Source organism: Apodemus sylvaticus, chromosome 1, assembly GCF_947179515.1.
Source record: "Apodemus sylvaticus chromosome 1, mApoSyl1.1, whole genome shotgun sequence".
Lineage (NCBI taxonomy): Eukaryota > Metazoa > Chordata > Mammalia > Rodentia > Muridae > Apodemus > Apodemus sylvaticus.
Window position 1 is genome coordinate 77,946,093 of NC_067472.1, and position 27,016 is coordinate 77,973,108.

Below are 27,016 nucleotides of genomic sequence, written 5' to 3' on the forward strand. Positions count from 1 at the left end.
TTCTAAAAGTGATAGAGGGTTACAGATATGCAGCCTGCTGGTGCATGCCCGTCTGCATACACACAAGGGCCACCAAACATATGGGTTGTTGAGTAAAGTTCATAAACAGGTTCTAAGAGGGCTGAGAGATGGCTTAGTGATTAAGAATACTGGCTGCTCTTCCGAGGACTGAGGCTCAATTCCCTGTACCTGCAAGGCAGCTCACAACTATTTGTAACAGTTCCAGGGGATCTGATACCCTCACATAGACATTTATGCAGGCAAAATACCAATGTACATAAAATAAAAATAAAAAAAGTTATTTTTAAAACTATTATAAAGAGAAAAAAAAAAAAAGCCGGGCAGTGGTGGCACACACCTGTAAGGCAGAGGCAGGCGGATTTCTGAGTTCGAGGCCAGCCTGGTATACAGAGTGAGTTCCAAGACAGCCAGGGCTATACAGAGAAACCCTGTCTCGGAAAAAAAAAAACAAATCAAAACAAACAAACAAACAAAAAACCTATTATAAGGAAAGTAACTCTGGTCATGCCTGGTGCCACAGCTCTTTAATCTCAACACTTGGGAGGCAGAGGCAGGCAGGCAGGCCTCTATGAGTCCCAGGACAGCCAGAACTGTGTAGAGAGACCCTGTCTCAAAAATGGAAGGAAGAAAGAAAAAAAAACAAAACTGTAGCTAAGCATGCATTTGTATGCCTGGAAGCTGAGTACTGAGGATGCTAAAGTAGAATGATCATTGCAGGTTTGAGGCCACACAGAATCTTTCAAAGATGGAGAGGAGAGGGAGGAAGAAGAAGAGAAAATCCTATTGGCTTAACAGAAGCATAAGCAAAGTCAAAAGACGACAAGATGCAGAGTGTATCTGTGTTTTCATCATAAGCAAATGGCGTACCACTCTGCTACTCAGGAAAGTCCCACAGAATGACAAAGGATCAGTTTAGTTTATATTTATTTATTTATTTATCCTTTTTTTTCAAGACAGATATGTAGCCCTGGCTATACTGGAACTCACCATATAGACCAGGCTGGCCTTGAACATACAGAGATCTGCTTGCCACTGCCTCCTGAGTGCTGGGATGAAAGGTGTGTGCCACTACATGTGGCTCACCTTAATTTTTAAAAATAGACAGGGAACAGGACAACTAAAAATATGTGTCTTAAACATACATGTTGATGTCTAATATCCTAACAACAAGAACAATGAAAAGCAGAGTGGAGACAGTGGGACAGGCCTGTCACCCTGGCACTCTGGAGAAGTGAGACAAGAGAAGGGTGATCCCCACACCACCTAGAGACCCCATCTTTACAGATGAAGCACTGGGCATGTAGCCCAGTGCTGGAGTGCTTGTCTACAAGCATGCACAGGACTTCAAATTCAATGTTCCAGCACCAAAAATTTAAAGCAATGGTGAAACATTATTCTAAGTTAAACAAGATAACTTAGATGGGCAAATAATTTCTTCACCCAAGGTGGTAGGAAGGCAAATGATACCTCATCACATTGATAAATGAGCCACTATGTCTATGAATACATGCTTTAAAATAGAAATCCCAGGCTGGAGAGATGGTTCAGTGGTTAAGAGCACTGACTGCTCTTCCAGAGGTACTAAGTTCAATTCCCGGCAACCACATGGTGGCTCACAACCATCTGTAATAGGGTCTGATGCCCTCTTCTGGTGTGTCTAAAGACAGTGATAATGTACTCACATACATGAAATAAATCTTTACAAAAAAGATTAGGATCAGAAACAGCAGCATAATAATAAACATGAGCAGAAAGTCTGAAACTGATGCTGTGGTCAGATTTTCATGTAGTGGAGATCCCACTGGTGGCCACCATAGATGACCATGCCAAAGTGCACCATATAAAACCACAGACATGAGTATCATGTGTTTTGAGTGTTTCTTAAGGTAACCTGACAGTAGAGACAGGAGACTGCTCCCCGATGCATGGATCACCAGTTAAATATATATTGTTTTTTGGAGACAGGGTTTCTCTGTGTAGCCCTGGCTGTCCTGGAACTCACTCTGTAGACCAGGCTGGCCTCAAACTCAGAAATCCGCCTGCCTCTGCCTCCCAAGTGCTGGGTTTAAAGGGGTGCGCCACCACTGCCTGGCCAGTTAAGAAAATCTTATGGAGGTATTTTCTCAGTTGAGGGTTCTTCCTCTCAGATGACTTTATTTTGTGTGCCAAGTTGACATAAGACTACCCAGCACACAGATATACACATAATTAAAAACAAATTAATTTTTTAAAAGTCCTAAATTAATGTTATCTCTACCATGTAAATGGATAAGGAAACTAGATGTTGTAATTCATTAGTTCTCCAGAATACGTCTAGAGAAGTGGCCGTACGTTAGCCTCTACTGTGTAACTGAGCTACTAAATGACTGAATGAGCCCCTTTGCAATAGAGAACGGTGACTAGAGGGATATTTGGCTTTCTCTATGGATTTAATGTTGAGCAAGCCACTTCAACTCTTTGTACTTTCATTTTCTTACCTGTAAATGGAGATAATCGCACACACCTCAGATAGTCACTGAGGAAAGTAAATGAGTTAATGCCTACAGTACCGAAAATGGAGCTTGGTAACAGATGAGCACTTTGAAAGAACGCTACATCAGCATCATCATTATTTTAATTATTTGATTATTATTTAATTTCTTAATTTATTTAATAATTTAATTACTTAATATTAATTAGTAAATATTTGTTATTAGTCTTTAAGTTAGCATAGAAAGACCATCACCATGGTTAATAATATTTTAGTCACATAATGGTTCCATGCAGCAATGAATATGGTGAGAAAAGTGACATCAAACCAAATTCCAAGACCTTTGTCCTCTGGATAAACCTGGAAATGGGCTGAAACAATGGAGGAACAGGAAGGGCGGACACCAGAGTCTCAGGCTGCTTGAATGGAGATCCTCCAATTGCTAAAGACCTCCCTGATCATTTTCTCAATGAGTCCCTTCTCCATGCCAAACCAGAAGATATCAGAGCTATTTTATAAGCTTAGAAACTGGGGTTCAGACTCCAGGCGTGCATTCTGCAAAGGTGGTACTGATGTTTGCGCTGGCTGTGTCTGTGGCACAAAAGCACGACGAACAGGCAGCAGAGCTTCACTAGACACTAGCAAAGGGTGATCAGGCCTGACAGCTCTTCACCGTTCCTGAACAAGCAAGCTGTGGCAAGTCCTGTGTAGTGGATGGAAGAGAGATTTAGCCAGAGTTCACAGGTGGATCCGCTCTGCATAAACTCTCCCCCACCTGAAGCACTGGGTCTTCCTGAGAATAGAATCTCTGAAAGTAACTCGACCCACCATGAAAGCAAATCTCTGTAGTCTGTGTTCAAGTCAGGGTTTCTTTGTGTGGCCTTGGTTGTCCAGGAACTCTGTAGACCAGGATGGCCAGGAATTCAGAGTGCTGGAATTAAAGGCATGTGCTGCCACACCCAGCCTGAAGCTTTTCTGTAGTCTTAAATCACTCAAGGTTGGAGGATTGTTTTTTTGTTTCTGTTATTGATTTTGTGGCATAACAGCTAACCTAATATCCAACAGTTTTCAAACTTGATTGCAAATAAGAATCCACTGAGGTAATCGCTAAGAACTCAGATTACTTAGTCCCAGGCCATACCTATAGAATCAGAATTTCTAGGAAAGGGGCTACATAATCTACAAATCTAATAGGCTTTCCCTCAAACTCCATGAGTTAAGAAATACTGGAGAAAGCCGGGCAGTGGTGGCACACGCCTGTATTCCCAGCCCTCAGGGAGGCAGAGGCAGGCGGATTTCTGAGTTCAAGGCTAGCCTGGTCTACAGAGCGAGTTCCAGGACAGCCAGGGCAATACAGAGAAACCCTGTCTCAAAAAAAAAAAAAAACCAAATACAAAATACAAAAAAAAAAAAAAAAAAAAAAAGAAAGAAAGAAAGAAAGAAAAAAGAAAAAAGAAAGAAAGAAAGAAAAGAAAAACTGGAGAAACCAAGATGTGACGGTTATGACAGAGAAGAGACCTCTAGGAGACAGGAACATGAGGAAAGGCATGGTGGGAGAAAAGCGTGGGCAGTGACTCAAGACTGGACTCAGGGTCCATAAGACATGGCAGCACCAGGGAAGAGGACCCTTCCTGAGCGGGCTGCCTGGTTATCCTGAGGCTCACAGAGAGACTGTAGACGCATGCTGCAGGCTCACCCAGGCTTGCTTGGTAGATTTCGAGTGATCCTGGTATGATCAGTGGGAGTCATTAAAGGATCTAGCAAGTGCCTGTCTGGTCAATCAAGGCTATGGATCCAATCCCCTGCACCACACGCAAGATGACACAACATGCAGAGGAAGCAATCTGAGCACAGTGCCACACACCTTTAAGGATCAATGTTTTTTTTCTTTTTGGTTTTTCGAGACAGGGTTTCTCTGTGTAGCCCTGGCTGTCCTGGAACTCACTCTGTAGACCAGACTGGCCTCGAACTCAGAAATCTGCCTGCCTCTGCCTCCCAAGTGCTGGGATTACAGGTGTGTGCCACCACCGCCCGGCAATTTTTTTTGAAGATTTATTTATTATATCTAAGTACACTGTAGCTGTCTTCAGACACACCAGAAGAGGGTGTCAGATCTCATTGCAGATGGTTGTAAGCCACCATGTGGTTGCTGGGGATTGAACTCAGGACCTCTGGAAGAGCAGACAGTGCTCTTAATGGCTGAGCCATCTCTCCAGCCCAAGGCTCAATTACTATAAATGAGTATGTGTACCATAGCGCAAGGTTGGAGGCCAGAGGATGACCTGCTAGAGTAAACTCTCTCCCCTTACCATGGGTCCCAAGGACTGAATTCAGATCTTAGGTGGTAGCAACTGTCTCCACCTGCTCAGCCACCTCCATGGCCCTGGCACACACCTTTACTGTTGCTTGGAAGGCTACAGAAGAGGGACAGCGAGTTCAAAGTCAGCCTGAGCAAATTGGCAATACTCTATCTCAAAATAAAAACGTTACAGGAGGGGCCGTAGAGAAGACGCAGCAGTTAAGAACCCTCGTTGCTCTTGCGGAGGACCTGGCTGCAGTTTCCAACAAGCCCATGGTGGCTTAGAACCATCCATGACACCAATCCCAAGGGATCTGATGCTGTCTGCTGATCTCCATGGGAACCAGGCACAAGCACAGTGAACATACATACATGCAAATGAAACATACATTAAATATTTTTTTAAAGTAGGGGCTAGAGAGACAGTTTAGCAGCTAAGAGACCACACTGCACTTGTAGAGGGTCTGAGTTTGGCTCAGGGCACACAGGTCAGGCAGCTCACAACTGCCTGTAACTTCAACTCTAGGGGATCTAACAAGTCCGGCCCCTATAAGGACCTGCATTCACGTGCATGAACCCATGCATGCATGTGTATACACTATACACAAACCTGTACACATATTGAAAATAATAGTAAATCTGGGCCAGGTATGGTGGTGCATGGTTCAGGGGCAAGTGGATCTTTGTGAGATCGAGGCCAGCCAAGTCCCAGGTCAGCCGATGCCACAGAATGAGTCCGTGTGTCAAATAATCATCATCATCTTTAAAAATAAGGACTGTTGCCAGGCAGTGGTGGTTGCGCACCCTTAATCCAAGTACTTGGGGAGGCGGAGGCAGGCAGATTTCTGAGTTCAAGGCCAGCCTGGTCTACAGAGTGACTTCCAGGACAGCCAGGGCTACACAGAGAAACCCTGCCTCAAAAAACAAAAAAAAAACAAAAACAAAAACAAACAAACCACAAAAAGGACTGTAACTATAAATGGTAAAATGCCTGTTTATCATACCCAAGGTTCTTTTTTATTTTTACTTATTTTTATTTATATTTTTTTTATTTTGTAAGACAGGGTTTCTCTGTATAGCCATGGCTGTCCTGGGACTCAAGCTTTTTATGAATGTGAGCGCACTGTCTCTCTCTTCAGATAGGTGGGAAGAGGGCATTGGATCCCATTACAGATGGTTGTGAGCCACCATGTGGTTGTTGGGAATTGAACTTAGGACCTCTGGAAGAACAGTCAGTGCTCTTAACCACTGAGCCGTCTCTCCAGCCCACCACCAAGCTTTTAAAAAGTAAATAAATAAATCTCTGGACAGCAACAGGAATTACTGTTGTCATCATATCTTGTTGTTGCTGTGTCCATTCACTCTGTCCACTGACCTAACACACACTGTGAACACTCACTGTGTTCAAGGATCCACAACATCCTGGGGAATTCATCAGTGAACACCGCAGACAAAATATGCCAGCCTCACTGGGATTATTTCATCTTTGTGCCTGGGAAAAGGTGTGAGTCAACATGGCTGTCATTCAGATTTCCAGTAAGCAGATACTTTGTGCTTGGCCTGTGTCAGTTCCTGGGGGAAATGTTGACATCCACTAGGCCTGGCTGTTCTAGTAGGAGACTGGACCTTGGCCTCACAGGATGGACGTTTGACTGTCAAAGAAGAGACTCAGTCCTCTTCCACACACAGCGAACACACAGTGGAGGCTGATGGACACTTGGAGGCTGTGATTTCCTGCCAGGAAGGGAGCTGATGAGGAAAAGGAGGTGATACTGGTGTAACCAAATGGCAAAGTAGGCATTTGTTTGTTTTAAGAATGTATTTTATAATCTATGAGTATTTTGCCTGCATGTATGCATACATACCACATGCATAACTGGTATCCGAGGAGGCCGGAAGAGGGCATCCAACCCACTGGGACTAGAGTCGCAGATGGTTGTGAGTGCCGTGTGTGTGCTGGGAATGGAACCTGGGTCCTCTGCAAGAGTAACAAGTGCTTTGAACCACTGATCCATCATCTTCCCAGCTGACTGATTTTGTATTTATTTTAAGTGTGTGAGACCTGTGCGTATGTAAATGTAGCGCTGGGTACAGTGCCTATGGAGACCAAGAAGAGAGCATCAGATCCCCTAGGACAGGCGGTACAGGCAGTCGTGAGAGCTGTGGAGGCACTGAGATCTGCAGTGTGCTGTCTGCAGGAGAGCCAGCCCTCTTACCTGCTAAACTATCTCTCAGCCCATTTGTTTCTTTTTCGAATCAAAGCCCCATATATGTAACCAGGCTGACCTCCAACTTGACATCTTCCTAGACTACAGGCAGCCACCACAGGGTCAGGCCTTAGATTAGCTTATGAGCAAATTCCTAGAAGCCGAGGGATGGGGGAGACGGAGGCTCACCAGGTAACATTAGCATGCTCAGACAACTTGGAGATGCCACTAGGATTCAGGGAGGGGGAAGGACATAAAGGGGTGGGGCCTTCATGAGGGAAGACCAGTGAGGAATGTTCCTGGTGGCCCAGGGAAAGGAAGGTGAGGAGCGCAGGAAGAAGTGCAGGGCTGAGCTGTAGTTTAGTGGTAGAGCATTTACCTGGCACGTGAAGAGAAGAGCCTAGCTTCAGTCTCTGGCATTAGAGGGAGGGAGACGCTGCCAAAGAGAACCCCATCTTGTAAGATCGGACATACTACTTAACCCTTTGAAGCCCCAGCTTACTGATCTGTACTCCTGGACTAGCAGTAGTGGTTAGGAGGCTGAAGAGTTACCATGTAGGGAGGAGGACATGGTGGATATGCAGAACATAGCAGTAGTGCGGTGGGGAAGGGAGGGGGTTGGGGACAGGATCTGCTCTATTGAGCGGCTGGGTAGATCGAGATGCCATCATTGACGGGAACAGGAAGAAGCACTTCCGGCCCTGTCCTTGGGGTCCCCACACCAGAGTCCTGGCCATACTCAGTACAGGTAAGTCTCTGACAGCATGTTTTGTCTCTGTCCTCTTGGCTCTCCTGAGATCACCTGGCTCACAGGGATAGGTGAGTAGATACCACAGGCATGAAGACGAAGGAGGGCACAGCAGGCCAAGATGAGAGCCTAGGCTGCGTGGACGAAGTGCCCCTGAGTCCAGATCTCCAGCATCCATACAGAAGCTGTGTACAGTAGCACGCCTCTATAGCCCTGGATGCCTGCAAACTCCCAGGGTGCAGAAACAGGAAGGTTCCAAGCCTAGCGGTGGTGGCGCACGCCTGTGATCCAGCACTCTGGGAGGCAGAGGCAGGCGGATTACTGAGTTTGAGGCCAGCCTGGTCTACAGAGTGAGTTCCAGGACAGCCAGGGCTACACAGAGAAACCCTGTCTCGGAAAAAAAAACAAAAAACAAAAAACAAAAAAACAAAAAACAAATCCAAAAAACCAAAAAAAGAAAAAAGGAAAGTGCCAGCTCAGCCAGTGTGTCAAAAATGGTGTAAGGTTAGGTGCAGTGTGAGATCCTGTGTCTAAAACAAAAACTAAAAGTAAGGTGGGGAAGGACAGAAGCCGCCCTTTGACCTACGTGTGTGCACGTGTTCAAGAGGGCCTACGTACACGTGTCCATAAAGACTGAGGGATTCAAAGGGAAGAGGAGAACTTAGACCAGCTCCCAGGAGTCCCCAGAACAGAGGAGGGTCACAGAACAGAGGATGAGCTGAAGGTGGTCGAAGGCAGAACCCAGGGGTTAAGGGCGTGGGACCGGGCAGGCAAGGCACAGAGACAAGAAAAGAGTCTTCGCAAGAAGGCCACGGGTGTAGGAACTGTTGAAGGTCACAGATGGTAGGCCCTGCCATGACACAGATGATCGGTGTCTCAAAGTACTTCCTGTGTATTCGGCAAAAGCACGGTGGAGGCCCACCGGACTGGGAGTCCAAACCCCACCGCCATGAAATGAACTGAAGTGCTGTTTAAGGAGGAGATGGAAGGAGGGAGAGCAGAGGGTGGAGGGCTCCCTGGACCTCCTGCAGCACTAGATTCAGGATTCCACCCCCAGCAGACATCTTCCTTCCTTCTGCACCCCACCCCCATCCCAACCCCCGGGTTTGGGATTGAACCCCGGGCCTTGCAGGCATGCTAGGCAAGCATATACCACTGAGATTCATTCTAGGCCAGGATAAATGTCATTTCTAACAGAGCCATCTAAAATCCCAGACCAGAAGTCTCAGCAGGTAGTGACCACCACTCTGTTCTTGAGGGTAGACAAGCTGACATCCACCAGGGCACTCTCAGGTAGGGTGACGAGGGATGCACAGGACAAGCCCCGTGTCCTTCTCAGCAACAGCCACATACAGACAGGGTCGGGTTTCTTATTTCTAGTGCCCATAGAGTCTTCTGCAGGGCCGAAGGGACAGGATAAAAGGAAGTCCTGCGTAGGCTCACAGACACTCGGCTTCTCTCAGGTTATTCCCTTAGTCCACTGCCTTAGACCTTCTCTGCTGGTCCTCCCCAACTGCACTTTACCCAGAATCTCTAACCCTGCCTCTGCATCTCTCCCTGCTTCTTGGGCTCCCCCCCTCCCAACTTCTGGGCCTCCCCAGTGCCCCTCCCTTGGGTGCCCCTCCCCGGACTACAACCCCCAGGCGCCCCCAGCCCGGGGCGCTGCGCATGCCCCCTGCTCCCCGCCCCCTCCGCTCCCCCTCCCTCCCTTCCTCCTCACCTCCCTCCACCCCCCTCCCCCGCGCCTCGGCTCCCGCATCCCTCCATCCAACCCTGTGCCGCAGCCGCATCGCCACCGCAGCCTAGGCAGAGCCCAGTCGGCCCAGGCCCCTGTCTCTGCCTGGCCTCAGCTCCCCGCCCCCCCGCCGCGCACCTTACCAGCACAACCCTCGGAGGTCTAGCCCGGTGCCCCCAGACCCCGGCCTCCAGCACAGAGGCAAGAGGCAGAGAGCAGCAGCGGAGGCGGGAGGACGAAGAAGGGGAGGAGGAGCCCGTCGCAGGATGAAGGATCGGACTCAGGAGCTGCGGAGTGTGAGCTAAGGGGTGGGAGAGGTGGGGAGGCGGGACCCTGTATTTGGGGAGCGCTTGGGGGGATGGCGTGGGGGAGGTTGTGGGACATGGGGGGGGGGAGGCGAATGATGAGACTAGAGGTTGGAAGCCAGGAGCCCTAACATCTCCTGGCACCTGATATCTCCAGTGAACCTGCAATTGGAGGACAGTGGCTGGAAGGAGTCGGAGGCCATTAAGACACAAGGGGGCAGGAGAGGTCTCAGGGGCCTGGGCAGCCCAAATGCCCGGGAGGACCCCAAAATCTGACCCGGGGATAGGAGAAAGTGAATGTCAAGAGAGGATCCTTATCCCTAGAGCAGGCTTGTCAAATTAGGCGGATGGAGGGGGTGGTTACTGGCCAGGCCGGGTCCAGGAGGACCCAGATTTGGGATGCTGTGGAGGACACAGGTTGGGACTAGATGCCAGCACCCAGCAGTGAATGAAGTGTGTGGTGGTGGTGATGGTGGTGATGTGTGTGTGTGTGTGTGTGTGTGTGTGTGTGTGTCCGCACGCACGCGCACTGGCGTGTTGCTCCATGGGGAGAGGGCACTGCTCAGAGGGGGAGTGTGTGTGTGTGTGTGTATGAGAGAGAGAGAGAGAGAGAGAGAGAGAGAGAGAGAGAGAGAGAGAGAGACTGAGTTCCTCTGGGCCAGAGCTTCAGCTTAGGTGACCCCAAAGGTGGGAGAGGAGAGAAAGATCTATCCGCCAGGTCACAGAATTGGGTTGTGTGACATAGGCCACACAGTGCTTGGGGGAACTGGAGCATGGGAGCAGCCAGGGGTGTGCTGCTGGCAGCCGAGGGCCAGGCTCCAGGAGGCTGGCCAGCAGAGCTGGAGCAGGCTAGGCCGGGGGCTGCAGGGAGGCTGCTCTTTGGAGGGACTGTGTTGTCCTGATGAGATGGATTTTGGGCAGGGAGAGTGCTGAGACATTTGAAGAATGACATGAGCCCAAGGAGGTTGAGGTTCCAGTCTCCTGTGTGGCAGTCGCCACTGCCCACTGCATCGTGATGAATTGGTGTTGCCAGAATTCCAAGGAATTGTCACCTTAGCTGACAGATAGGGAAACTGAGGTTCAGGGATGGGAAGGGACTGGCCCAAGGTCATCAAGCAAGAATGTGTGTGGCACAGGTCAGATGGCTTAGGGGCCTCCAGGCTGCCGAGGTGACCATGGGACTACACCTTCTGGCCTTCGAAACACAAGTTTAGAGTGGAGACAGAGCTCTGTTGTTGGAGAGCCTCCAAAGACTGGACCTGGAGTTGGGGGACCCCGGTTCATGGGCAACACAGGGAAGAAACACAGTGGCTGCTTGGCAAGGAAGTGGGGAGAATGGGGGTGCTGGCTGTGAGGGAGGAGTGTGAAGGAGTGTTTACTGCGTGAGGAGAGCCATGGTAGCAATGGTATCTGTACTGTGCGTGCTTCATAGGAAATCACCTCTGGCCCCCAGCAATCTTATGAGGCTGGTGTTAGCATGATCTCATCTCACAGGAAAGGGAACAGAGGCTCAGAGACATTAAGGAACTTGGCCAAAGTTACAGAGCTGGAAAAAGGCAGGATTCAAACCCAGACCAGTAGCCTCAGTAGCCTCCCCTCCTGTCCAGGGTCCAGGTGCAGTTCGCAAAGCAGGTTGTCATGGCAATCCCATTAGATCCCAACCAATTTCCTGGTAAGGTAGACAGAGAGTCTGCCTTGTCTAATATTTAGGAAAACTGAAGCTCAGAGGATTTAAAGATTTCCCCAGGCCACAGAGCTAAGCAACGGAGAAAATAGAATTTGAACTCAGATCCCCAGCATCCAAGAATATTCCATGACTCCTAAATCTAGAGAAATGCGATAAGGTGGGGGTGGAAGTGTGGTATAATTAGAGGGAGAGGGAGACAAGAGTGGGGAGCACTCCTCTGAGTGAGTCAGGGCTCCTTGCCCAGAGGTGAGGAAACCTGTGGCCAGGGCTGGGGGGGGAGGGGAGGAAGCCAGGTGGCTGGGGCAAATGATGAGGAGAGCTGGGGGGTTGGGTAAATACTGATGGCTTTGCTGTTACAGCTTAGGAGAGTGGAATTGGGGAAGGTACAGGTGGGGTGGGGTCATAGGAGCGCCAGGTGTCTGGCGGGTAAGTGTCTGCCAGAGTTGTAAGCCACGCTGTGGAGGCTGTGGAGCTGGAGAGTGTGATGAAGGGGCATCAGGGACGCTAGCAAGGGGCCTGGTTGTCTCACCAAGGAGGTTTCGAATCTGTTGATCAAACAGAGGTTGGGGGCTGAGACTTAGACACCAGATTGTTTGGGCTTATGTCCTAATTTAGTTATTTCAGTGTGACCTTGGGCATGTTACTTAACCTGTCTGGTGCTCAGGGTGGTTTGGTGGTAGTGGTGCTAGAGTTTTGTTTGTTTTGGGAAGTGTGAGTGTGTGTGTGTGTGTGTGTGTGTGTGTGTGTTACTGGGGATTGACCTGAGGGTATTGAATATATGAGGCAGGTACTCTGTCATGGAGCTACATCTAAGCCTCAGTTTCCCCCGGTGCCATTTGAGAGTAACAATACCACCTCATTTCACAGGATTATTTTGAGAATTAAAAGTTAATTAATACTTCCAAGATGTCTAAGGTAGGGCCTGGTGCAGAGCAGTGCTGTGGTTGTTATTCCTGGGTGGCGTTCCAATTCCTCTGGAGCATCCCAAAAGCCCTTTTGGATATCTCCCAATGGATTTTGATTTTGGAATTACCTAAGGGCCACAGGAAAAAGAGACGGACTTGCCAGAGGCACCGGCCGGTGCTGCAGTTGGCGAGCTGGCGTGGAACAGCTTTCTGTCTCGGGAACTCAGGGTGTTTGGTTGGGAACCAGGAGGTTCTATGCTGGACATGGAATCTCGGCGAGCAGGGGTTCCAGGTCCAAGGGGGAAGCCAAGCAGGCCACAGAGTGATGAGAAGGCTGAGCAAGAGAAACTGGGGGGCCAGGCCAAGCTGGGGGCTGGGGGGAGGCGTCAGGCGAGGCCAGAGTGAGGAAGCATCCGGTTTGTAAGAGCAGGCAGAGGCCAAGCGTGAACATTCATTCACAACCTCCAGGGCACCGGGCCTTTTCTGCCTCGAGTTCTTTGGTCTAGAATGTGACTTCCATTGCCTTAAATTCAGTTTCTCCCAAATTACAGCACAGCTGGACTCAACTCAGGTGTCACCTCTTCAGAAAGACCCTCCCTGGCCGCCATGAATAAAGTGGCGCATTCGTGTTTCCATCACACCCTCCTGTCTGTCAGTCCCTCTCCTCCTACTTCTCATAATGAGCGGCTTCTTCTTCTTCTTCTGCAGTTTTCACTGTTTGTCCCCCCCCCCCCCCCGCCGCCCCCCAGACATTGAGCTCCTTGGAGGCGAGGGCTCCCTTCCCAGGCTTGTTCATCCTCAGTACCAATCAGACATAGACTTTAGACGCATGAGGGGCTTGGAGAGGCAGAGAGAAGGTCAGGAAGGGAACAGGTGGGCTGGGCTGTCTGCTAAAGAAGTGAAAGGCTAGGCTGGATCATGTGGGGGGTGGGGGGGAGAGGCCCAAGCTAAGGAGGACAGAATCCTTAGGGGTGCAAGAGAGTGTCTGACTCTAGATCAAATGATGTAGTGCTCGACTGGGGGCCTGGGTGGACAGTGTATGAAAGTGTGTATATTTGATACCCTCAGTTCTGTCCTCACGTCGCACATGCACACGAGCACACAAACTCGAACATGAGCACATAACCAACAGATACTTGTGAACACACACCCACACACACCAGAACCCTCTTGTTGCCGATATGGAAAACACACACTTGTGAACATGTACACACACACACACACACACACACACACACACACACACGCCCCGGAACCCTTTGGTTGCTGATGTGGAGAACTCTGACTTTAAGGAGGCCAGACGGGAGCTGGGGAGTTGGATTGGATGCCCCTTAAGGCAAGGAAGCTTCAAATGACAAATCTTTTATTAAGCGAGTCCTTCTCTGCATTCACCAGTTGGTGGACAGTTAGAAGCAATGCCCTGCCATCCGCCAACACCTTTTTGGCTGACCACCCTTGGACAAGTTGTGTAATTTTTCTGTGCCTCAATTTCTTCATCAGTCAAATAGGAATCAGAGCACCTACCTCATTGGATGGTTGTGAGGTTAAATGTGAGGAGCTATGTGCTGGATATGGGCTCATAGCTGAATCCCAACACTTGAGAGGGTGAAGCAGGAGGATTGCTGCAAGATCGAGGGTACTCTGGGCCACACAGTGAGACCCTAGAAAGAAGTGGGGCAGGGGGGTGGGGGTGTGGGGTGGGGGTGTGGGGTGGACAGAGAAATAGAGCAAAAGAGTGTGGCAGGATAGCTCTCTTTGTGGCCAAGTAAGGACAGAGGGACTTCTGCCTGTTCAACCTCTGACTTTGTTTGCTGTGAAGCCTAAGGTAGTGTGTCTGAGCTGTCTCCTCACCTGTCACACAGAAGACACAGGGACTCACAGTCCACTCTCATCAAAGATTCTCCTCCTGGAAGCAGTAGGCATTTCCCTGTGGGTCTCTGTGCTTCCTTGGGCCCTCTGCGGTAGGAGACTGCAGTTTGACGAGGGAAGGTGTGGGGCCTGGAGGCCGGATGCCCACAGGGCTGTTTAGCTGCTAAACTGGTGCTGGCTTTTTGGCCCCTCTCTACTGAAAGTTCTCCCGTTGATAAAAGGGGGCTGTGATGATGTCTATCTCGGGAGACTGTTGTACGAATGAAATGAATGGGTCTGGTGGTGATGTGGTTTATAATCTTAGCACTCGGGAAACAGAGGCAGGAGGATTCCAAGTTAAAGGCTACCCTGAGCTACAGCAAGATTTTCAGAAAACCAGGACCTGGGACTGTTGCTCAGTGACAGAGTGTTGCTTAAGTATGCTGAGGCCCTGTGTTACACACACACACACACACACACACACACACACACACAGAGGAGGGAGGGTGGGGAGGGGACAGACACAGACAGGAAGAGGTCAAGTGGGGCGGGAGAGATGGCTCAACAGTTAAGAGCAGTGACTGTTCTTCCAGAGGACCGGGTTCAATTCCTAGCACCCACGTGGCAGTACACCACCATCTGCAACTCCAGTTCTAAGTGATCTGGCACACTCATACAGACACATATGCAGGCAAAGCACCAATGCACATAAAATATACTTTTAAAAAAGGGCGTGAATTAAATGGGAAAGCACATGCAGGACAGACGAGCACCCAGCACTCCGTCAGTCTCTGTGTGTTTGTCAGTATTGCAGTTGTGTTGGTTGGTCAGTGGTCATCACTGAGTGTGTTTATATGTTTGTTTGCTTTAGACAGACACTTACTATGTGGTCTTGTCTGGCATAGCACTGGCTATGTAGACCAGGCTGGCCCCGAAGTCACAGAGACCCACCTCCCTCTGCCTCTATTGTAATTAAAAGTGTGTGCCTGTTTAGAAGGCAGGATCTTATTCTGTAGCCCCAGCTGATCTGGGTCCTATGCAGGCTAGGTGGCCCCTGCCCTTTACCACGAAGCCATCTCTCCAGACCCTGCTTTTGTTTTTAAGACTTAACAAAAAGATTATTTATGTTGTTTTTGTTGTTGAAAGGAGGTTTCTCTGTGCAGCCCTGACGGTCCTGGAGCTCTGTAGACAAGGCTGGCCTCAAACTCAAAGATCTGCCTGCCTCTGTCTCCTGACTGCTCTAAAAAGAGTGTGTGGAGGGCTGGAGAGATGGCTTAGCGGTTAAGAGCACTGTCTACTCTTTTGAAGGTCCTGAGTTCAAATCCCAGCAACCACATGGTGGCTCACAACCATCCGTAACAAGATCTGACTCCTTCTGGGGTGTCTGAAAACAGCTACAGAATACTTACATATAATAAATAAATCTTTAAAAAAAAAAGTGTGTGTGTGTGTGTGTGTGTGTGTGTGTGTGTGTGTGTGCATGTGAGTGCAGGAGCCTGTAGAGACCAGAAGAGGACACCAGATCCCCTGCAGTGGAGTTACAAGCAGGTAGTTGTGAGCTACCCAACATGGATGGTGAGAACTGAACTTGGGGCCTCTCCAACACCAATACGCATTCTTAACAACTGAGCATGGCTCCAGCCCTTCGCTATAGAGTTTTGGTGAAGATCCAAAGACATAAAGAGAATGTAAGATGCATGCAGAGGCACTGGCAGGTCCGTTGCTTACCTGGCTGGTCAGGGTACAGAGGCCTGAGGAGGAGCTGGCCCGGAGGAAAGGCACCCATGCATGGCAGATTGTGGCTAAAGAGTCTTCAGGGAAGCAGAGCTTCAGGGGGCCCAGACCGTGGTGTCCTGGTCCCATCCTGCCTGGTGCCCTTGGGCAAGTCATTGTCCTTTGCCTACTCTGGCTCCGTGTTCCTTCATCTATGAAATGGGAACAGTATTTGTCCAGCTTTTCTCACTGGGCTGTGGATCAGAAGGGATTATGACTGTGAGCGTGTTCGGACACAGGAGTTTTGGCTCTCCTTGTGGTTATTAGCCAAATCAAATCATACTTAGGCCCTTCTACCTTTTTTTCCTCTCTCAAGGGCAAGTAAATAGGTAGCCTGGATATCTAGGAAGAATCTACAGAAAGAGGCTTCAAAAGCAGGTGAAACTGAAATAAGACTTTAGGAAGGACTTCCTCAAGTGGGCATGGAATGGGAAAGAGACAGAGAAGAGGAAGGTTCCCAGGTTTCTAGACTGGCAAAGGTTCCCCTGGGCTGCGTGGAGCTGGTCAAGCAGGGGTGGGGGGTGGGGGAGTGGGGTGGGGGTGGTAGGGAGGAGGAGGTCAGCAGGGGACTGTGACCCGGGGCGGGGGGTTGGGGGGGATACGAGAAGCTGGAAGCATTATGAGAAACTGGTGTATCCTAGAGGTGAGCCTGCTCCTGACAGGCTTCCAGGGCCAATGTCTTCTGGTGTCAATCTTGAGGCAGGTTGAGGCTGAAGAAACCAAAAATCCTAGCAGGGTCTCTGACCCCTTCGAGTTTGGTTTGAGCAAGACCTGGGCAGACACAGGTAATTTTCTGGGCTGCCACAGGAGGCCTCCTCTGGGTGGTGCGGGTCTCAGAGCTGCCCCCACTCTGCAGATCCCAAGTGATCTTAGTGTCTTTGCATCTTGGTCCCATCTGGCTCTGCCTGGGTTCAGTCTGAACAGACTGAGATCCATCGGGCCAAGTGCAGTTACTTCGTGGCCTGTCTGACTTCCACAAGGGCCTGTCTGCGATCTGCCCCGCCCAGCTGCTCTCCCTTCAGCTCCCAGCAGCTCCACTTGAAGGCCGCTGCCCTTTGGCTTCTCTCTCTTGATTTCGCCCAGGCTCTCCTGGCTGCATTCTGTCTGAACTCTGGCTCAACCTGGCTGAGACTCGGGCTGAACCCTGGGGGCTGATTAGGGCTCCAGACTTAATGTCTGTCCATGACTGAGCTCAACTTTACCCTGAAAATTCTGTTCCAAGCAGAGAGGAATGGGGATCCCAGAGGAGCCCTCTTGTGCCTTCTGCCCAACTCTGGGTGAGAACGCAGTTGTGAGGCTCAAAGATGTGGGTGAACAGGCAGCACCCTCTCCTCTGCCTCTGGCCACGTGTCAGCAAGGCAGCTCTGCCTGGGTCTGTGTGGCTCCATGTGGGTGTCGGGGGGCCTATTTCTGTGTGCCTGTGTGTCAGCTCTCCTGTCTGTGTTACTGTCTGCCTGGAGATGGCAGTGTGGGTGGGTGAATCCCTTTGTGTCTCTGAGCCCTGAGGGTGGAGGGCTGAGCAGCTGCAGGTTGCAACTGGGAAATCCGAGTCAGAGAGAGTTGGTGGGTGTGTGGTTGGAAGGGACTGGAAGGAAGTGGGTGGCTGCGTGGGGAAGAGGCTCTCCAAGAGACAGTGCAGTGGGAGGAGGGAGTGTGGGCTGAAGCGGGTCAGAGTCCTGCTGACATGCTCAGCCGGCCCTCACTGGGCCTGGCTGTCCCTGTTTGCTCAACTTGGCCTCAGCCATGGCAGCTTGGCAGTGATGGGCCCTTTAGGAGGGGAATGGATGGTCAGCTTGTGGCAGGGAAAGGGGAGACCTGGGCAGGCACTGCAGTCCTGGAAAACGGTTCTAGATTCCTCCTTGGAACCCAGAGCCGAGCCAGTCATCACAAGGCTGGCATTTAGCTGGGTGTTGAAGTATTGAAATTTGTCCATATCCAGCAGTCAACAGCAGAGTCTCTTTCCCAGGGAGACTTTGAACAGATGAGACTGTTCGGCTCTCAGAGAGTGACTTGAGCTGACTCCTTTAGGGTACGCTGGCGTCTGTGACATTGCTCTACAAGATATCCAGTGCTGACTCTGAGTGTTGGTGTCCTTGGCACCCATCTTGACTAGGACGCTTCCCAAGATCCCTTTTCTGAGTCTAGAACTGATCCCGCCCACGTCTGTGTGGTGGGTAGAGAACCAGAGAGGTAGAGAGCCAACCTCGGAGAACACCAACCATAGCGACTTCTCCTAGACCTGGCTTTGCTTTCAGGCGAAAGACAGCGATGATGAAGAGGAGGTGGTCCACGTGGATCGAGACCACTTCATGGATGAGTTCTTTGAGCAGGTAGACCCCCTGTGTAGCCCTGGACCGGAGCCTCGCCCCTTCCTTCCCTTAGCCTCCTTCGCCTTGTGTAGTCCCTCTTCCCTGCACACTCCTTGGCCTTCTGGGTTTGGATAATTTCACTGAACACTGGCTAGGTCACATCTGGCCCTCCAGCCTGGATAAGCTGTCACTGATTTCCTGCCCCAGGTGGAAGAGATCCGAGGCTGCATCGAGAAACTGTCTGAGGATGTGGAGCAAGTGAAAAAACAGCACAGCGCCATCCTTGCTGCCCCCAACCCTGACGAGAGTGAGTGCTGCCTCAGGGAGGCCCAGGGCCTGCAGCTCCACCTGGGGTCTCACTTCTCTCTTTGCCCTCCCCCCAGAAACTAAACAGGAGCTGGAAGACCTCACGGCAGACATCAAAAAGACGGCAAACAAGGTCCGGTCCAAGTTGAAAGGTGAGGAACGCAATCCTGCCAGCGCGAACAAAGATCTCTGCCCTCCATTAGATTAGACAAAACAGGACTCTGGGGGGTCGGATTCCTAAACATTGAAAACTATACAAGCCCACTTTTGCCCATGTTCTTTGGAAATACTTGATGGGGAAATGAGCCAGGAGGGTTTCCGCCTGAATTGCACCTGAGAGCCATGGATCAGAAAAATACAGATTTCCAGCCAGTCACGGTGGGGTGGTCCTTTAACCCCAGCACTCAGAGGCTGCTGCAGGAAGAGCGAGAGTTCCGGACGAGTGTGGGCTACATAGTGAGACTCTATTTCAAAGAATCCAGGAAGGAAAGCGGGGGAAACGGAGAGGAATGTACTCTTCCAAGAGGTTTTCATTTTGACCAGCCCTCATTCGTCCTGAACAGGCTCCGAGCACCCAGTAGGTGGGCTCAGCAAATGCTTCTGAATTAGGATCCTCGGCTCAGGACAGATTGGACTGTGTGGCTGACATCAGGGGCTGGCACACTTTCAGGAGGGCCCTGCCAAATGCTCGTGTATTCACTCCAATTTAAGAACTTGGGTGCTGCTAATAACCACCTTCCCTCAAAGCATTGTGGGTTGGGAACCTCCTTGTCTGCTGGTGCCGGGGGAACAGCAGCCTTAAGGAGAAGCCGATTATGTGCCCTGGTAATTCAGCAGCATTTACCAAAGTGTCTGGAGCACTGAGGCTCATTGTTAGGCTTTTGACAGGCTTTTTGGGGGGGAGGGGCTTGTCCCCAAGGCCACTGACCTTGTGTGGGGAAATGAAGACACAAGCTTCAGGTCCTTTTGGACTTGGACGCCGTGCAAGAGCCTCTGATGCTAACCGATAAAAACAAGCCCTTTGTACTCAGAGGTCATGACTCTGGGGTCATGCTCACGCCATCTCCATGGAAGAGTCCAGCCTCTAGTGCACTCTCTGGAGACAGTGTCCATCCTTAGTTAGCTCATCAGTATAGTGGGGAAAGCTGAAGAAGTTATACGGTTTTCTTTTTTCTTCTAGTCTTGACTACAAAGTGTTTTTTTTTCCAGGTGATGTCTTACCAAGAATTTCAAAAATAGGGGTTGGAGAGACAACTCAGTGGTTAGGAGCAATGGCTTCCCGAGGACTGGTTCAGGTCTCAGCACACACATGGAGGCTCACAAGTGTCTGAAGTTCTAGTTCCAGGGGATCCGACTCACACACAATAGACACACATGCAGGCAAAACACAATACATGTAAATTTTTAAAAATAATCTCAAATATAAAACATGAAAGTTGACAAGCTGGTGGTATACACCTTTAGTCCCAGTTCTAGGGAGGCAAAGGCAGGTGAATCTTTGTGAGTTCAAGGCCAGCCTGGTCTACATAGTGAGTTTCAGCCCATCCAGTGTTATAAAGTGATATTCTCAAAACAAATACCATAAAAGTCAGGCTGCAGTCAGGCACAGTGGTTACTCCTGTGTCTTCAGCCCTTGGAAGGGTGGGATGGGCAGGCAGGCCACAGGCCCGAGACGCCTTGGTTTCTTCAGACCCATTGGCCTTGATATAGAACACTTTCTAGGAGACCATGAGGAAAACTTTGTGGTCAGGGGTTCAGGAATAGGTCCAGACAGAAGACAAAAAAAGAGAAAGTGGTTTAAGAAACTGACCAGGAAAAAACAAAACAAAAACCAAAGATAAAAACAAAAAATCCAAAACAAACAAACAAACACTCCATCTTTTCCATCTTCCTCCAGTTGGTGGCATCAGGGTGACCTTGAATTCTCTCGAATTTGAACTCCAAATTCTGGTGTGAGATATCAGCCAATATTACTGAGTTCCTACAACAGTTGTAAAAGACTCCTCTGTCCAGAATTGGCCCTAGCCCCAGGCCTGATAATAAGGCCCAGGGCAGGGCTAACAGGTCCTGGATCCCTGGTCATGTGTGCCTGTGTTTTCTGACTGGAACAGCTAGTGATAGCACTCAGTCTCTGTGCCTGCTCCTACTCACAGGATAGCTGTGAGATGCCATCTGGCTCTGTTCCCCATCCCCCACTGCCAATGGGACACAGAGAGGTGGCACTCTCGGAACTAGCCCAGAGGCCTTTGCAAGTCTCGGCAGCTTGGGGATTTGTCCCTGCTGCAATTTCTTTTTTTCTTTTTTCTTTTTTGGTTTTTTTGATTTGTTTTTTTCGAGACAGAGTTTCTCTGTGTAGCCCTGGCTGTCCTGGAACTCACTCTGTAGACCAGGCTGGCCTCGAACTCAGAAATCCACCTGCCTCTGCCTCCCAGAGTGCTGGGATTAAAGGCATGCACCACCACTGCCCGGCTCCTGCTGCAATTTCTGATCTGACTTGAAGAAGCTGTTACTGCAAGCTCTTCTCAGAAAATCTGAATGACAGCCCCAGGAAGACATGATCCAGAAGAAGTTCAAAACATCCTTTAGAAGTAAGAACTCAGCTGGGAGGTGGTGGCACATGCCTTCAATCCCAGCACTTGGGAGGCAGAGGGAGGAGGATTTCTGAGTTCGAGGCCAGCCTGGTCTACAGAGTGAGTTCCAGAACAGCCAGGGCTACACAGAGAAACCCTGTCTTGAAAAATCAAAATCATAAAAACAAAAAAAAAAAAAGTGAGAACTCAGCCTGGAGGTGGTGGCTCATGTCTTTAATTTTAGCACTGGTGGGGTTTACAGGGTCAGAGACCTGAGTTCCAGGACAGCCAGGGCTACACAGAGAAACGTTGTCAAAAAACCAAACCAAACCAAAAATAAGATAAAAAAAGAAATGGGGGCTAGGCAGTGGTGGTGCACACCTTTAATCCCAGCACTTGGGAGGCAGAGGCAGGCAGATTTCTGAGTTTGAGGCCAGCTTGGTCTACAGAGTGAGTTCCAGGACAGCCAGAGCTATACAGAGAAACCCTGTCTCAAAAAAACAAAACAAAACAAATAAAACAAAACAAAACAACCCCCCCCCCAAAAAAACAAAAGAAAGAAAGAAATGGGGGCAGGGGAGGAGAGCTAAGTTTCCTTTGTTACAACATCCCTCTGTAAGCTGAATGACCACTGTGGTGGTTTTTCTATGCTCATCCCAGGGAGTGGCACTATTAGAAGGTGTGGCCCTGTTGGAGTAGGCATGGCACTGTGGGTGTGGCCTTTAAGAGCCTAATCCTAGCTGCCTGGATGTCAGTACTCTGCTGGCAGCCTTCAGATGAAGATGTAGAACCCTCAGCTCCTCCTGCCCCATGCCTGCCTGGATGCTGCCATGCTCCCACCTTGATGATAATGGACTGAGCCTCTGACCTGTGAGCCAGCCCCAGTTAAATGTTGTGCTTATGAGAGTTGCCTTGGTCATGGTGGCTTCACAGCAGTAAAACCCCAAGACAGTCCTCAAGAAAGTTAGAAGGTAGCAGGGTCTTGCCTGTAGGAACAGCTACTCAGAAAGCTGAGACAGGAATGTCTTTGAGTCCACAAATTCCAGACAATATAACAACACCCGCTCTTTAAATGAAGAAAAAGAAAGGTGGATTTTGCTTTTGCTCAGAGGTGACAGGAACTGGACAGTACTTGGGGGCGGTCCTCTCTAGTGGACTGGCTTTATTCCCTTGTGGGCTTGGGTTCTTTCCCAGGCAAAATCCTTCCAACAGAACAAACCGTCTGTCAGGTGACCTTTCGACTCTCCCTACCTGCCTTGGGGAACCCCCTCAAACCCCGGCCTTGTGTACTTGGCAACCTGAAAATAAACCCCACCAAAGCTTTTATTGGGCATGGAGCCTCTTCTCAGGCCTGGAGCCTACCTCTTCCCATGCCCCAGACAGTTCCCCCACCCCATCCTCGGGTCTCCAGCCTGTTACTGCCTTCTCTCCACAGCGATCGAGCAAAGCATTGAGCAGGAAGAGGGGCTGAATCGTTCCTCTGCGGACCTGCGCATCCGCAAGACCCAGGTAGGCTCACGGAGCCGGGGAGCAGCCGGCCACCCAGCAGGTGAAGGATGGGGACCAGGGGGCAAACTAGGGTTCTGAATGTATGTGGGAGAATGGTGCTGCAGCCTTCTGGGCTGCCTGTCCCTGTGGCCCTGCTGTGACTTCCCCTGATTTCCCTAGCACTCCACACTCTCACGGAAGTTCGTGGAGGTAATGACCGAATATAATGCAACTCAGTCCAAGTACCGGGACCGCTGCAAGGACCGCATCCAGAGGCAGCTGGAGATCAGTGAGTGAGCCCCTCCCTTTCCCAGATTCCCAGGTCTTGCTAGGCCCACCTTAGCCCAATGGGAGGGTGGGTCCTAGGGTCCTGCTCGCTTCTTCCCGCTACCTTAGGCCCACTTCCTGAGCAGGTCCTTTCTCCACACAGCTGGCAGGACTACTACCAACGAAGAACTGGAAGACATGTTGGAAAGTGGGAAGCTGGCCATCTTCACAGACGATGTGAGCCCCACCCCTACCCCCGTGGGGTCAGGGTCTGTTGGGTAAACCTTTGCCTCTCCTCCTTGTCCGCTCTGGAATCTCTGACAGCTTGGACCAAGAACTGGAAGATTCCACTGGGTCAGGGCAGGAAGGCACCTTCTTTTAAAGTGGTCAGTAGTGGTGTGCCAGGGGTTTTGCTTTGCTTTGCTTTGCTTTGCTTTGCTTTGCTTTGCTTTGCTTTGCTTTGCTTTGCTTTGCTTTGCTTTGCTTTGCTTTGCTTTGCTTTGCTTTGTTTTGTTTTGTTTTGTTTTGTTTTGTGAGACAGGATCATGCGGTGTGCCTCAGGCTGGTTTCACACTCCCAATTCTCTTGCCTCAGCTGGAATCACAGACATGCATCACTGTGACTACTTTCATTTAATCTTCTCCACAATCTCAGAGGAAACCCATTTCACAGAAGAGGAAAATTGGCCAGACGGCGAAAGAATTTGCTAAGAACTTGACTCCAGTCTGAGTCAGAGTTCTTCAGTATGGTAACTGGGAACAATCCACAGCCCACTCCCCGAGCGTGGTATGCATGCCTTTAATCTCAGCACTTGGGAAGCAGAGACAGGAGGATCTCTGTGAGTTTAAGGCCAGCCTAGTCTACACAGCAAGTTTTGGTACAGCCAGAACTATATGGAGAGACCTTGTCTCTGAAAAACAAAACAAAAAAAGAGTTGACCTTTGACCCCCAGCACTCCATTGTGGGAGTGGAAACCATCTTTGTGAAACTCACTGAGTTTCACAGCAATGCTACTGTTGGGAGCCTGGTGAAGGCTGAGGAAACTAGATGAGGCCTGGCTGTTGGCTGGGGGGTTATTAATACTGGTCAAGGAAGACGTCGGTAGATGCCATTGAGATGCACCTTAAGAGACAACAGACTATGGGAAGAGATGGGTTAGCTGTAAAGGCACCCAAGTCCAGTTCCCAGCACCCATGTCAAGGCTCACAACTTCCTGTAGGGCCAGCTCCAGGAGCATCGAGCTCCAACCTATGTGGGCACGTGAATTCACATTTGAGAACACATTTTTAAACATCTAAAATAAAGAGGACAAGTCAGCCTTTAGGTATGAGAAATTGGGGAAGAGCAGTACTAACATGGGAAGGGGGAGGGGACCCTTGCAGGGCAGCTGGCACATGGCCTTAGCTCTTACAGTATGGGCAGGAAGTATGGGCAGAAAGGGAGACACCCCTGGCTGCCAGTGTGGAGGTGTGTGACTTGTGCTGGTCAGCGTTAGAAGAAAGCAGCGGCCTACTGCAGTGTAGACACAGTGGTGACCAACTGCCCAGGTCAGGGGCTGAGGGGCATTGTAGCTGTGAGCTGGAATTTCTGCTCGTGAGTTCTTTTCTTTTTTTTTTTTAAATATTTATTTATTGTTATATGTAAGTACACTATAGCTATCTTCAGACACTCCAGAAAAGGGAGTCAGATCACATTATGGATGGTTGTGAGCCACCATGTGGTTGCTGGGATTTGAACTCAGGACCTTAGGACGAGCAGTCAGTGCTCATAGCCCCTGAGCCATCTCTCCAGCCCTGCTCGTGAGTTCTTGAGGCCTATGGTACGCTGCTTTTTCTTATTTATCTGCCGCCTCATTGTGAAGGCCCTGTCAGCTTGTGGGTGGCCTTCTCCTCTGAGCCTCGTGTCTGCGGCTTCCTTCCTACCTGCTGTCCCTCCCATATCACCCTGTCAGCTTTTGACCATCTCTTCCCTGGGTTACTGTGTGCCCTGGGGCGAGGTTGTGGGCTCTATACAAGCTTTTTTCTTGTAATTCGAAAACTTCTCTTTGATACCTAACACGTTCGTTCTGGGAACCAGTCGCCACTCTGCACTCAGGCACTCAGTTTCACAATAATCTTTTGAGGTAGATGGCTTCCTGTGATCCATATTTTGTAGGTGGTATTAGCAAAGTCCAGAAGAGGGTAAATAATTTGCCCAAGGATGTAGCCAGTGTTGCTGCTTTGTGGTTCTTCTCTCTTCTACCCTTTCAACCCTAACACTAGATAGGAGAGGAAATAGGATAGAGGGGAGAGGGGGTAGCATTACTGTTAGACTGCTTCCTGCTGAGTAGCAGCTTCAGGTTCCTTGGGGCAAGTTTGATCTTCGCCTCTGCGCTGTCAGGATCTCTTTCTTCTTTGCTCATGACTACTTAGCAAACTACAACCAATTGCAGCCAACCAAAGCCTAGCCCACCACCAACCCATCTTTTGGTGATATATAGATATATATCTGTATACGTGTGTATATATATATATCTGTATACATATATTTTTCTGTATATATATATATATGTATATATATATATATATACATAATTTTTTTTCTCATCCTGCATCATACAATCGCAGAAACTATCTGCCATTTGCAAAATCACGCCCCTGCTAGAGCATGAGGCAAATCACAGTCAGCTGCTGTGGGTGCTCTGAAGCAGCCTCATATCCCACACCTGGGATTGAAATGAACACACATTCTTTTTTTTTTTTTTTTTTTTTGGATTTGGTTTTTTCGAGACAGGGTTTCTCTGTGTAGCCCTGGCTGTCCTGGAACTCACTCTGTAGACCAGGCTGTCCTCAAACGCAGAAATCTGCCTGCCTCTGCCTCCCAGAGTGCTGGGATTACAGGTGTGCTCCACCACTGCCTGGCTATGAACACACATTCTTAACAATATTTTTCTCTCTTTCTCTTTCTGTGTGTGTGTGTGTGTGTGTGTATGTTTAAAGAAACCAAAATTCTAAAATTGTCACTACACCAGGATCTGAACCCAGATGCTCTGTTGAACTGAAGCTGTTATCTTGGCAGAGGGTGATCACTGCCCTTTCCTCCCCCATCACCTTAGATCAAAATGGACTCGCAGATGACGAAGCAAGCCCTGAATGAGATTGAGACAAGGCACAATGAGATCATCAAACTGGAGACCAGCATCCGGGAGCTGCACGACATGTTTGTGGACATGGCAATGCTTGTAGAGAGCCAGGTACAGGACCTGCCATGCGGGCCCGGGGCCTCCCTGGGCCCCAAGGCTGCCCTTGCCGGCCCTGCCACGCGGGCCCGGGGCCTCCCTGGGCCTCAAGGCTGCCCTTGCCAGCCCAGCTCTCCATCCCTCGACACATTTCCTCTGTGTGCAGGGTGAGATGATTGACCGAATTGAGTACAACGTGGAACATTCTGTGGACTACGTGGAACGAGCCGTGTCGGACACCAAGAAAGCTGTGAAATATCAGAGCAAGGCCAGGAGGGTAAGCCAGCGGGGTTGCCTGGTGCACGGGGAGGCTAGGAGATCAGTGGGCGGGGTGTGGCAGTTATGAAGTGGGTGAGAGGCCTTATCTACGGCTCTGACTGCTTCCTGTTTCTGTTTTCTCCCCCCTCTTTTTCCTAATGTCCCACATCCCAACACTCCCTTCATCTGTCTGTCTACCTCTCTCCCTGTCCCTCTCCTTCCCTCTTCCTCTCCTGCTTTCTCTTATCTTTCTACCTGCAGAAGAAAATTATGATCATCATTTGCTGTGTGGTGCTGGGGGTGGTCTTGGCGTCATCCATTGGGGGGACACTGGGCTTGTAGGCCCCTACCCTTCTCTTTCCCAGGACCCTCCCCACACATCGGGAGCAATACCCCCCACCCTTTCACTTTTTCCCCTGCTCCGAGCTCACTCCCAAAACAGACCCAGGCAGTTCCAGCCGCTCTCACCCTCACGCAGACCCTGGAGTCCCTCGCTCTCACCTTGCCGTGGGTCCCTGTCCACCTTGCCGCACATAGATAGCAGCAGGCGTGATCACACATGCACACCAACATGCATGCCGAGGGCACATGCTCAAGACGTGT

At 50.0% G+C, this 27,016-nt stretch overlaps 1 protein-coding gene across 1 annotated transcript; it reads left to right on the forward strand.

The window, feature by feature from the left end:
* The first annotated feature begins 9,746 nt into the window (after window positions 1-9,746).
* Window positions 9,747-26,755, forward strand: Stx1b (syntaxin 1B). The gene is made up of 10 exons (XM_052175383.1): window positions 9,747-9,776; window positions 18,254-18,328; window positions 18,515-18,614; window positions 18,691-18,765; window positions 22,619-22,692; window positions 22,852-22,960; window positions 23,102-23,175; window positions 26,033-26,170; window positions 26,322-26,432; window positions 26,675-26,755. The coding sequence occupies exons 1-10, from the start codon at window positions 9,747-9,749 to the stop codon at window positions 26,753-26,755; spliced, it is 867 nt and encodes a 288-aa protein (XP_052031343.1).
* The last annotated feature ends 261 nt before the right edge of the window (window positions 26,756-27,016 follow it).